Below are 13,765 nucleotides of genomic sequence, written 5' to 3' on the forward strand. Positions count from 1 at the left end.
GGGTCCCAGGTCAGGATGGGGGTCCTCTCGCGAGAATTCGAAAAGACGGGCCTTGAGTCTGTGCCAGTCCCAGAGTTCGCGTCGGTCCCGCGGGGTGCCGAGTTCGCTCAATCAGACTGTCACCCTTACTCAAGGATCAACCGCCCAGGGTCTGGCTTGCCGTGTGCCACATGATCCTATGCTGGACGGTGGCCTCCGTCCGAGACGGCGAGGCATCTGTGGGAATGTACTGCTGCCAACTGAAGCTAATGTGCTTTACCCTTACACGCTGTGATGTTGCTATTGATGCAAGTTGTGGTACTGCGTAGGTGTGTCCTGGAACTGCATGCTTGGTGCACTTTCCGTTTCAGAGGGCACCCGCATTATACTGATCCTGCTCACTCGAAGGATCCAGCTGGTTGGAACGAGAACCGTCATTGACCATCCCAGACAATATCGTCATGGTAGAGTCCGCACACGCGATATATACTGATCGAAGAGATCACGAGATCAAGAGCCAAGGTATCAATCCAACTACCGGCATATCTATATGTGTGCCTTGCCGGACGGATTTTCTAGGCTCTTCACCATCTGCTGAATCTGGTTTCGTACAATCTTGCCATTTGAATTTCGTGGCAGCGAAGGCACAAAGGTCACTCCACCCCTCAGTCGCTTATAGCTTGCGGTCTGGGTGGCCAGAAACGCCGAAATTTTCTCACCAATGGTTGGCGACGGGATAACGCCCGTTTGGACCACGACAAAGGCACAGGGGACCTCAGTGTCTTTATCGATCCAACGACGCACCACACAGACCTCAGCCACGTCGGGATACTGAAGGATGATATTCTCTAGTTCAGTCGGAGAGATCTGGAAGCCGTTGTACTTGATTAGGTCTTTGGTTCGGTCGACAATCGATAGGCATCCCTCGGCGTCCACGATCCCAACATCACCAGTCCGGAACCAGCCATCGGCCGAAAAGCTCTGCGCCGTCGCCTCCGCGTTGTCCTTATAGCCCATCATCACTGCGGGACTTGTCACCCAGATCTCACCTCTGGAGCCACGGTCTACAGTCCGACCCGATTCATCCACTAGGCGTACCGTCACATTGGCGATGAGAGAACCAACCCCCGTGAGGGGATGGTTGGTGTCTCGAACGGACGACTGCGATATGGGTCCGGTCAATTCCGTGCAGCCGTAGGCTAGCAGAGCAGGCATGTCAGCGTAGGTCGAGACTTCAACGAAACGGCCCTTTGGGACATTCATCCCATCTTTGCAAGTGAAACTTACTCTGACATAACGCCACACCGGGGAACACTTCGCGTAGGCGGACCGCCAAGGTAGGCTTAGACGAAGAGTCAGTACGTGCTAGTTCCTGTTACAGGAGCCCAAAGACATATCACCAAGTCTTTTGGGGATAAAGATGTTACTGACAGTAAGAGGAGCAGCTGAACAAGAGAAATATCTCAGGTCGGGAAAGCTGAGCTCCTTGACCAAGGGTGAATCGACTAGGGTTCGGGCAATGGAAGGGACCAGACGAGCCAAAGTGGCTTTGCGGTCCTGAACTAGCTAAGTCAACTGTCAGCAAAGATATTGAAATGGCCGCTGACGCCAGGGACATACTGTAAGATATTGCTTCAAGTCAAACCTCGGCATGATGGCTACATAGGAACCAATCCAAGGGCACATGGTGAGGACCACGTAAACGCCGTACACGTGAGAAACTGTTATATGTCGTTCAGTTTATCTCCATCCAGTCTGCGCGGATGTTAGATGGGCCCGCGCGGAAGACTTACGAGGCTATCTCAGGTGACGGTTAGCAAGCTATTCCTCGGACAGCCTGTATAAGGGGGTATATTTATAAGCATACCGGGAAAAAGACCTCTCGCATTGAACCGTTCCAGTTTTCAGGCCGATGTGCCCGTAACTGGAGAGACGAGGACACCAGGTTGTAGTGCGACAGCATCACCGCCTTCGGCAACCCAGAAGTGCCACTGGAAAGGACGATTAATGCGCAGTGTTTGCGAGGGTCCAGCTCGAGCCCGGCGAAAGATTCGTCCTCGACCTTTCTATTCCGGACTTCGTCTGTTACAGACACCTCCAGGTCATCGGGAATCTGCGGCAGCGACGTGGAGACATCAGCACAAGTCAGTGGACAGAAGGGGGAAAAAGGAGAGTCGCGTTATATCCAATTCCCAGGAGGTTTACTCGACAAAAAGATCATGCCGTACCAATTGGAATCCTGGCACCCTCGACACAAATGTCCAAATTCGCGGGATTCGGTCATCGGCAGTCCTCAGATCGGTCTGTCTCAAGGCTGCCGCCACCTTGGCGACGTCCTGGTGCCCTACCACCAACATAGATGGCTTGACCAAGTTGAAAGCATGGACCAACTCTGAAGTGCTGGAGCTGTTGTTGATCAGGCTGAGTGTGCCGCCCGCGAGCCAGACGGCATGTGCAATTAGGGCATAATCGACACAGCTGGGTCCCACCACCGACACCACATCGTCGGTCCGGAGACCGGCCCTGTGCTGCAACCCCGCTGCCAACCTGCGCACTTGGTCATGGAAGCCTCCGTACGTGACGACTTTGTCGGTGAGCATGTCTTCGAGGATGACTTTGTCGGGGGCCGTATGAGAGACATTGTCCCGCATCAAGCGCGAAATGGTGCAGTCATCTCGGAGCTCGATGGTGACCTCGCTGGAGATCAACGCCTGTTGAGGATGAGGACCCTGAGCGTCAGTCATGAGGAATGATGTTCGATGGCAGAATCAATTCTCAGCCGAACAGCACACGCATGATTCAGATTCACACCCGCCGGGAAGTCGAGGTCGAATCATCTACGGAACATTGACCTGATATAGCATATCGACGTGCCAGTCACTTCCGATGGGCCCCCTATTCCGGCTCTACCGCTTTCCCTAACGCACCATTCCGAGGGATTGGGGCCCCCGAATTTAGGGCCCGCAAGTGACAGGTCCGGAAAGATGCATCGATCCAGCCTTTCAGGACCTGACTGTGCCGATGCCCTGACTCGGGACCAAGGCCTCGGCGTACCTGGGCAGGTTCGAAGCGTGGCTGTTGGCATGGCACAGCTGGGGTCCAGGAAGGCCGAATTGCAAAGCCTCAGGTATCACAGATCACAGCATAAGACAACACAGACGTCAAGTTATTGCCTCGCTCGCTACAGGACCGCAGGGACCTGCGTAAGTTTCCTCTCGGCACATCCCAAAAGGTCATCTTCGTCTTCAATTCTAGCCTACACATTTTCGACCAACATAGTTCCGCGAGCTGTCCTATGTGCAACCCCTTAACAGACCTTTCTGTGACTTCGTTCTAACTAGACTGTCACGAGGAGCACCCCCTCAAATGCCATGATTGTCTTGCTGGGAGTACATTCCTTTTTATCATCTGAGAGACTCTTGTATTGTTTCCCCAGGACGGCTAATGTTGCGTCTTTTAAACAGTACTAGCATGCTCAAATCTTGCTGCTGCCTCGGGATCGCTTGGCCACCAGGTCCATCAGAATCTCCTCGCTCCCACCACTGACCACTAGGACTCGGACGTCGCGACTGATCTGCTCGACGCGCGCACCCAGGCCGCCCCGCGAATAAGCGAGACCTCCAAAGACCTGCTGCGCCTCCCGGGAGATCTTTTCCAGGTCATGGGCGGCCCTGTATTTCACCAGGGCAGAGTAGGTGCTCAGGGCGTCCAAGGGAGCTTGCTCCGACATATGGATGACGGCTTCGGTCAATGCCGACGTCGCCTCCAACAGCCCAGCCATCTTGGTGAACTTTGCCCGGATCACTTGATTCTCCATGATGGGACGGCCGAATGTTCGGCGTCGCAGAGCATGGTTGTACGAGTCGCACAGAGCAACTCGGCCCAGCCGATTGGCGATGATGCCGACCCACAATCTTTCGTGGTTGAAAGCTGGTCCTCTAAGTCAGAAACGTAAAACGCGCTCGAAGGAAACCTTTCGTGCGTTGGACTCTCTTACTGGACATGATGACCTTGAACCCTTCATTCTCTTGGCCTATGAGGTTCTCCACCGGGACTTTCACGTCGTCGAATTCGACGAAGGCGGATCCTTCGAAACATGATTAGCCCACAACTGAACGTGAGAGAGGCAAAAGAAAAAACAAAGTCGTCCACATAACTTACCGCTGGATCGAACGCCCGAGTTTTCCATTTTTCTGCGAGTGATGCCTTCGGAGCGGAGATCGACCATCATCGTAGAGATGCCCTTGTTCCCTGCTCCGCCCGTCCGTGCCGCCACGAGGGCCCAGTCGGCGAATTGGCCCTGGGTGACCCATTTCTTGTTGCCGTTCACAATCCAGTACTTTGCGTCTTCGGACTTGACGGCGGTTGTCTGTAGGCCTCCCACGTCCGATCCGGCTGCAGTATACTGTGGTAAGCTTGAGAGCTCTCAGATCTGATGCCTGCCTGCTTCGTAGATGTGGAGGCAGATGGCCCGGCCCGGCACTTACCAGCTGGCTCAGTCACAGCTAGCGCATGACGCTGCTCGCCTCGCAGCAGAGGCGCCAACCATTTCCTCTTTTGATGCTCCGTGCACTTGGTCGACAGTGGCGTGTTACCCACCGTGGCTCCTCCATTGATTCCCCAGACGACACCCAGGTAACCACACCGTGCGATCTCGTCAATAACCTTCGCCGGTCCGTCAGCATGAGTGCAGATTCTGATGGCATTGGAATATTCGCCCCTAGGAGGAGACGCGCATGCGAAAGAGAAGCCACGTACAATGGCGTAGTGGAAGATATCCCACTCGGAAAGACCAATACCGGCTGGCAACGTGACGCCGTCTAGATGTTGTTTCGGCAAAGGGTAACATGATGCCGCGAGAACCCCGAGTTTTGCATGTCGTTGGAATGCCTAAGAGCGGTCGCGAAGGTCAGGACATTTGGGCATAAAAGGCGGCTTGTGGTGGGAAGATAAAGGACGGTGCACACTTCATCAGGAACGTAACCCTGCGTCTCCCACTCATACGCGTGAGGCTCTATGTATGTATCGATGTAGTTTCGCATCCAAACTTGAAGCCTCTGATGACTGTCCTTGTAGTAAGGGTGGAACTTGTCCTTGTGCCATAACGGATCGCTGAATGGCACCGATGCGTTTTCTTGCCCTGCCATTGATCTTTGATAGGCCGCAATGTCGCCCTTGTGAAGTGAATACTCAGGGCCTCTGGTTGTTTTGGAGTGCTCGTATTGTTCAGAAGGGACGGGAAAGGTTGTAGAGGAGGTTCCTCTTCGCCATTAATAATTCTACGATTCCGAGCCTGGGAACACATGGAATGGTGCCCGCGGAACTTGCCCTCAAAGTTGAACTTCGTCCCGAGAGTCAGGGTCTGTATGCCCTACAATAATTTCACGTCAGGAGGTTAGACTGGTCGAAGGAAGATTGAGGCGTCTTTCCGACCAGGTCTCTCGGAAGGCCCGACATTGTTTTCCCTTCCGAGCCCTCGCTGGTTCTCCGCTCCAGAACTCCAGATTCTGACGCACCCAGGCACAGACGTGACTGGGAAGTATCGTCTGGAATATGTCGGCTTGAGATGTGGGCGCCAGTCATGTATTGTTCTACGAACTATGTGGGGTATAGGTGAGAACTGGATCGCTTTGGTTGAGGTTGCGGGAAACACAAGATCATGACTAGGTTAATCCCTGCGACGTAAATTGACAATCCCTGGGGTAATGTGGCCTTCGGCCTACAATTATTTCCTCGCTAAACTTATCTCATGATGCCGTAGAGCGTATCCTACGTACTTGCGACGCTCAAACGGTACGAACATCAACTTAGTCCAGACTAGTGAATATCAACGGGGAAAATGACTGATCCCTTGCCCCAGCTTCTTCGTCTAGGCGAAAGAAGCTGTCCATCTGGGACGAAAAGTCCCAGTCCGACCAGATATTCCATGGGCTCAAGGGCGATTCGGGTAAGGCTGCAGAGCACATTGACCTTTCTGCACCGTCACTCACTTGTAGGTGAGGGGCCGAGCTCTTTTTTTGTGCAGAGGCTGTGCTATCATTCAAGTGCTCGTTGTCACCGCGCTCCACGACGCTAAAGACGCGTTTCAGTGCCCGCTGTGCCCGACGCGCCGACCCTTGCGAAGTCGACAAATTCTCCATCAAAGCTTTGATAGAGTGCAGTGCGGACACGGCCTTGTTCCGATCGCTGTCGCTGATGTTGCTCGCCACCACTGGCACGATGTGATAGATGCACTCGACCAGGACCGCACAAGCCCACTGGCCGAGCTGACTGTAGGTGTCGAATGTCTCCAGATGCAGAACAATGGCATTCACCATCTCCACGGCCTTCTTGAGGCGGAGGTCAAGAGTATTCGAGCTCGCCCGGACCCGGGAGAATGGGTTGTGGTGAAGTAGTAGCTGGGCGGTGTTGAGGCGCTGCGAGATTCAAGTTAGCCGTTCGATGCCCTCAGGTCCATACGGATGGTACGGAACTCACAGTGTAGGCTAGTAGAGCAAACCGCGCTTGACGCTCGCCCTCCTGCCGACTCGGGTTTGATCGGTGCTGCTCCCTTTGCCATTGGAGCTCGTGTGGAAGTTGTCCGAGCATTCGATCGATTCGGTGGTCGATGGATCTACTGTGATGACCAACATCCCCGACAAGCTTCTGTGCCCGGATACTAAACAAGGTGTCCCAGATGTCGGTCCAGAGGTGTGCCCAGTCAATGATGTGCTGGAGATAGTGGCACATTGCCGTGTTGAACGCCACTGATTCACTATCTCCGTTGATGAGTACGGAAGGCTCATGGCTTCCAGGTTTATATATCTCTGCCACGCCCACTTCCTCGTCCCGGAGCAGATACGGCTGGCCAGTTTTCTCCGAGATCCGACGGTCCATGTAATAAACGCACCAGAAAAGGATCCGGCGTGAGTCGACAGCCGTTGGAGCTAAATCAGTCCAAGACGACTGGTCGTGGAGCCCAGTGCGGAACGTCAACTGTACGGCAACCCCAATGGCCGCCGAAGCCTGTCTTAGTCGTTCCACATAGACGAGGTACATGGCTTCTAAGATGTGGAAGCGTATGGCATCGATTTCCTGCTCATGCGATGGCGGCTCGCAGTGCTTAAGTATGGCCGAACCAGTCTCGTGCAACTGCTTTCCCGAAACCCACTGGCCCACCGACGACCCTGACATCTTCCGCACCCTTTGCGGGTCCACAAACTCGGCGATTGCCAGCACCATACAGAGATTGGCGGCGAGTATCATTGTCTTTGGCAAGATCTGAACAGTGGTGCTCGACGGACCATAGCCTGCAGCCGAAAGCCATCGGTGGATCGCGAGTTGGAAGTCGGTTCGATTCATGCAGGGAAAGAATGGGTTGTGCTCCGACCAATAGACCTGAAGCAGGCCTTCAAATTCGGCAGGTTCGGGCAGATGTAGATGGCGCCCCTTGCTGGATTGCACAACATGTCTCGGCGCCTGCAGTGGCTGCCGAACGTTGGCGGTACGTTCAGCCGGCAATTCGATTCCCAACGCTGCATGGACAGCCGACAACTTCGACGGCATTGACAGCTTCCCGCTATTGCTGTGTGAAACTTGGAAAGTGTCTGTCGCTCGATCTCCAGCTTCAGCGTCTAGCGCCAGCGGTGAGTTCAAAACGGAATCATCGCAAACTTGCAATGGGTTCGGCGGACGACCGTTGTTGTTGGACGTGGGATGTCCTTGCTGCGAAACGTCTCGCCTCGTGTTTTCTTGAGGAGACCTGCAAACACAGTTAGAAGCTCACGACAATGTGGGGTAAGGAGAAGCGGCAGACTTTGTTGACCAAGATCGTTTCAGACTTCTGGAACCCTCGTTGTCGCCGTCCGTCTCAGGAACAGAGAAATTGTCCGATTGACAGTTGGCTTCTATCAACTTTTGCGAAACTGGTAGCTCCGGGCGTTGGATTTGATGGCGGCGGTTGCAAGATAAACGCCGCCATGGCTGAAGCAGATTCGCTTCATTACCTGGCTCAGAGTAGACGCACGCAGCGGACTGTGTCACGCAACGACGGCATGGGTCTGTCCCGCAACACTACCGAGATGTTGGGATCTGTAGTACACATAAACGAAACTCAAAGCTCACCTTTAGTTTTCGACGTCGGCACTCATCGCTAGGATCCGATTATATCAGCAAAGGCTGCCAGATGTATAGGTCTGCCGTACCAAGCCTGTCTCACGTATTTCGCCCTCTTGCGATGGTATTGAGAATTTTCATTGGGATTCTCCCACAGATTTGGCCGGCCCGAGGGCGGCTCCCGTGGAGTCGATGCAAGGCTTACCGACATATATGCGCCCAGACCGTGCAGTGAAAGTTGATGTGAACAGGACAGGAAGGATTGGCGACTTGAATCGGTCGTAAGTTGCTACGAGGAACTGGGTGTCTGCAAACATGGGCAAAGGGGAGCATACAAGGCCACGAAAGGTGACGAAGCCGCTGCCTCCGGCACGCGATCAAGGCAGCCCTTCTTTCGAGGGAGATGCGATCTGGAGTCTGGGGTTTTGGCCGAGGACTGACGAAAGAAACGAAGGAATTCGAGAAGTCGATATTTCCGAGCTTGCCTGTTGTAATTCCGAGCGGGGACGAGGAAGTGGATACTCCGGTCTGGACTGTACCCGCCACGACGAATAGAGCCTTGAAGTCGACTCAGTCACTAGACATTTGACTCAGGTCATTTCTAGGTACGGAGCCGTGAATGGTTGTTTTGAACCCTTCTCGGCAGCCTGCAGAGATGATGAAAGCGACTCTGACGGTTCAGATCTGGCGTTGTGCAATCACAAGCTACTTGTTGGGACTCTACCTCCTGCATCTGCCTTCAATGCTTTTTTGACCAAGTCAACAGCCGATTTGGCCTTCGATCTTGGTAAGGTGGACCTTCCCTGAGGCCCAATATCCCCTAGAATTTGAACTTGGCGCCACTGTCCAATGTCGCCGATCTCGAGAATGGTCCCCCCCACGTATTTTTCCTCCGTGAGCAAGGCCACCATGGCTTTGACTACCTCTGACGGCGGCAGCGCAAAGTCTTTATTCATATCTATATGTTTCATGGCCTCTGGATGGTCTCGAAAGAGTGGCGTGTCGACAATGCTGCAGACAGTCAGCGAGGACGATTCATTTCTGTGAGCCTGTAGCCAGTCTCACCCGGGAGCCACCGCCACAACTCGGATGGCGCACATGTCTTCTAATGGAGCCATGCAGCGGATGAACTGACTGAGCCCTGCTTTTGAGGCCGCGTAGAGTGGCAGAACCACGTTGGGCTTCTGTGCCACGATACTTGAAATATGCAGGATGACACCTCTCGAATGGGCCCGCTGCATGCGGCGGATTGCAATCCGAGTGAGCTTGATTGGGTGGACAAGGTTGATGTCGAACAACTTGTAATGAGATCCTTGATCTTTATTGTCCCAGAAGCCCGGGCATGATGCTTCATAAACCCCAGCACCAGCAACGACGATCTCCGGAACACCACCGAATCGGTCATCGAAATTTTGGAATGCTGCCTCGAGCTGCTTCCAGTCGGTCACATCTACTCGTAGAAAGCTAACCAATGGACCTGAGTCATTTTGAGTTTCTTCCAACCAGGTTGTTGCTTCCTTGTGCAGGGAGAGGTCGCAGATCAAGATCGAAACATTTCTAGCACGGAGGACTTTCGCCAGGGCAAGACTCAATCCTGTAGCAATTAGCTCAGTCTACCTTCACGGCGAGCAATAAGACATACCAGAGCCACCTCCAGTTATCAACGCTCGCTTGTTTTCCAGTAATGGCAGCGCCATTAGCTTCCGTCGTCGTCTGCGTGTGAAACAGGTCTAAAATCCGGCTGAAATAATCAAGGGTCTCACAAGACATTGTCTCCAGCGTATATCAATGCTAACCCTCGCTTTAATGGGATTTCACGGCATCTAGCGGGCGCTCACCCCGCCGGAGGACGAGCATTGTTCCGGTCTTAAACCTATGTTATGTTTCGGAAGATCTCGCCCGCGGGATTCCGAGATTACCGTTACTGTCTTATATTGTCGCAAAATGGCATCGCCGTCGCTTTGACTTGGTCACTTTGAACCCCCCAGAAGAGACTGAACAGTCTCGACACGACCTGTGTTCATCAAGACGAGATACTGGAGGCGAACTGCTACAGCCTGCATCACACTCTGTGCAACCATCACCATACAAGGTCTTGATTCGGGGCACGATGAAGCTACACCCAGACTTCAATGTCCAGTGGTGCAGATCCATCCTCAGTTCCAATATCTCAAATCTTGTGAATGGGAGGGAAGTCCTGTTAGACCCAAGCAGTCCGATCTCCAACAGCATATTCACGCAATCCCTCTACACATCTTCCGCCATCCGCGCACACCTGTCGTTCCAGCGGCCAACATCCGAACCCGACTCTATTGGACCCTTAGAGTACTGCTATCTCCTGTCACTCGGCTCAGGGGTTGATGGCAAAAGAGCTCGCGCCCATGGAGGCTTCAATTCTTTGATTCTGAACCATCTAGCAGGAATGACGGCATGCGAAGTGTTCGGGAGTGTGACATTAGCAGCGGCAACTATGAAGGTGGACTATAAAGCGCCCATCGATACTCCAGGCGTAATATTTGCTCGCGGGTGGGCTGTGGCCAGAGATGGACGGAAACTCTGGGTGAGAACAGACATCGAGGACGCAAAAGGCCAGCTGCTTGCGAGAGCAAAAGTATTGTTTATCAACCAAAGGTCTGTGGTGCTTTAAGTGGGACGTCTCGATGCTCATGTCGAACAAAACTGCAAACAATATACACGACGACGCTGGCTGAGAACCAATCCAGAGAGGCTTCGAGACGGAGTCGACGTTCACGAACACGTTGAACCCTGTCGCCGCTCGATGATGGATCATGAGTCATGCGTCGACTTTTGAAAAGATTCAGGATAGAGCTGGCGTTTCGTGCTCACCACTACTGCTACTCCACGCGAGTCAGGTGCCTGGACTCCCCTGGACTTCGTATAAATTTTCTCGGAACTGAAAATTCCGCGGCTTTCTCGACAACACCCTCTCTCGACCTCGGCATCATCCGCCCCCTCCTCGTCCTCAGCCGTGTGGAGTGAGCGGCGGGCGATACAGTGGACTAATTCCTCCGGTCATGCCGTTCCGACGGCTTTCCTTGATCAAGTACTCTCAGCTTAGAGATCTCGATGTCATTTTCTGCTTCGCCAGGATCCCAGTCCTGGCCATAATACTTCGAGCACTCTACCCAGTCTTTATTGCCTCCCCCGATATCGGCGACATTCTTACTGCGAGTCCAGTACCTCCTTTAATTACTTAAGGCTAGACGCAACACGACGAATGCATCATCGTCCAGTACGAGGATAGACTTAAGATTGCCATATATCGATACCAACCACGGGCGTTGTGAACACTCGGCTCAAGCAATATTCGTTGGCCTTGGACAAATTCTCAACTTTAGCATTATGATGAGAAAACCACCAACACGACTTTGGGGCCTTTCAGGCCAGTGCCGAAGCCTACGACTAGAACTTACGGGAAGTTTCCAATCCAGGAGAGCAGTAATTCAAGCCAGCAAGACCTACGCCACGGTTTCGCCTGTAACCGTCAAGAAATACTCGGGCGCGTGTGGTGCAGAGGTCGTGGGCGTCGATCTCGCCAAGGACCTTTCCGACCCAAACGTGGTCAAGGCGATCCGTGGTGCCCTCCTCGAGCACCTGGTTATCTTCTTCCACGATCAGGCGCACCTCACTGCGGCCGACTTTCTGGCCTTCACCAAGCATTTTGGTACGCCAGTCAGATATCCAATGATCAGCGGTCTCGCAGACCACCCCGAAATCATTGAAGTGCTCAAGCGCGAACACGAAAGGACAAACTTCGGTGGCGTCTGGCATTCCGATACTACATACCTCAACCAGCCCCCAATGGCGTCCATCTTGCTGGCCCGAGAATTGCCACCTTACGGTGGTGACACGTGCTTTGCGAACCAGTATCTCGCCTACGATTCGCTGAGTGACGGAGTCAAGAAGACGTTGAAGGGACTGCGGGCCATTAGCAGTTCCGCCAAAGCCGATGTGAGCAAGACACGAGAGGATCGCGTCAAGGAGGACGCACAGGGGTCCGGGAACGAGAACAGGGACCTGGAGGTTTCGCACCCAGCTGTGCGAACCCATCCCGAGACAGGCCGTGAGGCCCTCTATCTAAATGTGGCTCACACAACTCGATTTGACGGTTGGACCGAAGAGGAGAGTAAACCGTTACTGGACTACCTCTTCCAGCACCAGGTAAAGCTCGAATACACTTGTCGTTTCAATTGGAGAGTTGGCTCGGTGGCGTTTTGGGACAATCGATGCGTGCAGCACAATCCGGTCAACGATTATCACGGGTTCAAAAGGTCGATGCATCGAATAACGCTGGCGGGGGATACGCCCAAGTGAAGCAAGATACTTGCATATCCTGAGCTGTTGCTATGTAGAAAAAGGAACAAGAAGGTCCCAAATTTTCTGAACATTTGACTCCTTAGTAACGAGGGGAGTCAGGAGAACGGTCATGATAATATAGAACTCATCATGTTGACGGCTCGCGATATGGCGGCGAAACCGGGGTTCTTCAATTCTTCTATTCTTCTGTTCGTCCTGTGTACCAGGGATTTCCGTCTGCCGGTGATTTCTCATTTCCCCGTAAGAAACATGAAAATCTCCGAAAATTCCGCTCTGTTCATGTTGAGAAGCCGTGTATAGCTCTACTTATGACGACCTCTCTTCTGACGCTTGAGACAGAGGACACCCATCGTTCAGTCACTGCCGCCGTTGATAGATAGAACCTGCCCCGTCATCCAGGCACTGGCATCGCTCAACAGGAAGATAACAACGTCCGCAACATCCTCCGGCAGTCCCATTTTCTTGCCCACGGCCTCCAGCTTTTCTTGGATCTTGGCTGCCACTTCTGGGGTGTTGCCTATGATCGGGGTCTTGATCACTCCTATCGCCTCGTCTTCAGCCTCCAGTCGAATTCTCCTAACCACGCAGTAGAGAAGGGAGTTTATGCTTACCTGGAGCAACCACATTCATCCTGATGTGCGGCCAGTCCTTCGACATGGCTTTTGTCACCCCATGCACGCCGTGTTTGCTCGCACAGTACGCCGCCAACTCCGGGTGTCCTCTGAACCCGGCGCCCGATGAGATGTTCACAATCGCGCCTTGTCCGACCGACTTGTTCGTGGTGCCGACGAACGGACCGTTGCTGGACGTTCGGACGTCTTGTTTGGACATTCGGAGAACAGCTTCGGTCGACATATTCCACTTGGCGTCACTTCTCAGCGTCGTCCTTCCACCGGGTGCAGCAATGACAAAAGACAAGGATCAAAAGGGAGGATGAGATGGATAGAAAGACAACACCCACCGTGCCTGTAAGGTTGACCGCGATGGTCCTGTTCCACAGCTCGTCCGTCGCAATCCGCCCTTCGGTTTTGGCGATACCCGCGCAATTCACCACGCCGTCCAGGCGGCCGGGGATAGAGCTGATGAAGTTGTGGCAATCTTCCCGTCTGGAGATGTCGCAGCGGCCGAAGAATTGAACGGTGCTCTGCTCCGTGGAGCTTGGAAAGTTTGCTGGTGTCTTGTCGGCGTAGTCCGCAACATAGACATTTGCCCCCAGTCGATGTAGGGCCTGTACGGTTGCGAGACCTATACCAGAAGCGCCGCCCTGTGAAGTGAATCCGTGGTCAGCCGGTCCACGACCCTTGAAGGCAACATAGCCCTTTCTTTTCCTTCCCCTACCCATCCTGGGCTTTAT

At 53.5% G+C, this 13,765-nt stretch overlaps 7 protein-coding genes across 7 annotated transcripts; 2 read left to right on the forward strand and 5 right to left on the reverse strand.

Moving 5' to 3' along the window:
* Nucleotides 1-525: 525 nt before the first annotated feature.
* Nucleotides 526-2,723, reverse strand: PV08_04158 (uncharacterized protein; the record flags this gene model as incomplete). Its single annotated transcript, XM_016378506.1, has 6 exons — nucleotides 526-1,178; nucleotides 1,359-1,545; nucleotides 1,600-1,700; nucleotides 1,773-1,776; nucleotides 1,847-2,092; nucleotides 2,208-2,723. 6 exons carry the CDS (start codon nucleotides 2,721-2,723, stop codon nucleotides 526-528), a joined length of 1,707 nt encoding a protein of 568 aa, XP_016237183.1.
* A 731-nt stretch (nucleotides 2,724-3,454) lies between these two features.
* PV08_04159 (uncharacterized protein) lies at nucleotides 3,455-5,126 on the reverse strand (the record flags this gene model as incomplete). Its single annotated transcript, XM_016378507.1, has 6 exons — nucleotides 3,455-3,909; nucleotides 3,977-4,066; nucleotides 4,141-4,374; nucleotides 4,467-4,644; nucleotides 4,738-4,869; nucleotides 4,947-5,126. 6 exons carry the CDS (start codon nucleotides 5,124-5,126, stop codon nucleotides 3,455-3,457), a joined length of 1,269 nt encoding a protein of 422 aa, XP_016237184.1.
* Nucleotides 5,127-5,786: 660 nt separating this feature from the next.
* PV08_04160 (uncharacterized protein) lies at nucleotides 5,787-7,524 on the reverse strand (the record flags this gene model as incomplete). The annotated part of the gene is made up of 2 exons (XM_016378508.1): nucleotides 5,787-6,395; nucleotides 6,457-7,524. 2 exons carry the CDS (start codon nucleotides 7,522-7,524, stop codon nucleotides 5,787-5,789), a joined length of 1,677 nt encoding a protein of 558 aa, XP_016237185.1.
* A 1,247-nt stretch (nucleotides 7,525-8,771) lies between these two features.
* On the reverse strand, nucleotides 8,772-9,770 carry PV08_04161 (uncharacterized protein; the record flags this gene model as incomplete). The annotated part of the gene is made up of 3 exons (XM_016378509.1): nucleotides 8,772-9,084; nucleotides 9,139-9,667; nucleotides 9,716-9,770. 3 exons carry the CDS (start codon nucleotides 9,768-9,770, stop codon nucleotides 8,772-8,774), a joined length of 897 nt encoding a protein of 298 aa, XP_016237186.1.
* A 413-nt stretch (nucleotides 9,771-10,183) lies between these two features.
* PV08_04162 (uncharacterized protein) lies at nucleotides 10,184-10,720 on the forward strand (the record flags this gene model as incomplete). Its single annotated transcript, XM_016378510.1, has 1 exon — nucleotides 10,184-10,720. One exon carries the CDS (start codon nucleotides 10,184-10,186, stop codon nucleotides 10,718-10,720), a length of 537 nt encoding a protein of 178 aa, XP_016237187.1.
* Nucleotides 10,721-11,436: 716 nt separating this feature from the next.
* PV08_04163 (uncharacterized protein) lies at nucleotides 11,437-12,408 on the forward strand (the record flags this gene model as incomplete). The annotated part of the gene is made up of 1 exon (XM_016378511.1): nucleotides 11,437-12,408. The coding sequence occupies one exon, from the start codon at nucleotides 11,437-11,439 to the stop codon at nucleotides 12,406-12,408; it is 972 nt and encodes a 323-aa protein (XP_016237188.1).
* Nucleotides 12,409-12,764: 356 nt separating this feature from the next.
* Nucleotides 12,765-13,753, reverse strand: PV08_04164 (uncharacterized protein; the record flags this gene model as incomplete). Its single annotated transcript, XM_016378512.1, has 3 exons — nucleotides 12,765-12,952; nucleotides 13,023-13,272; nucleotides 13,373-13,753. The coding sequence occupies 3 exons, from the start codon at nucleotides 13,751-13,753 to the stop codon at nucleotides 12,765-12,767; spliced, it is 819 nt and encodes a 272-aa protein (XP_016237189.1).
* Between the last annotated feature and the right edge of the window lie 12 nt (nucleotides 13,754-13,765).

Source organism: Exophiala spinifera (assembly GCF_000836115.1).
Source record: "Exophiala spinifera strain CBS 89968 unplaced genomic scaffold supercont1.3, whole genome shotgun sequence".
In the NCBI taxonomy this organism is placed as follows: Eukaryota; Fungi; Ascomycota; class Eurotiomycetes; order Chaetothyriales; family Herpotrichiellaceae; genus Exophiala; species Exophiala spinifera.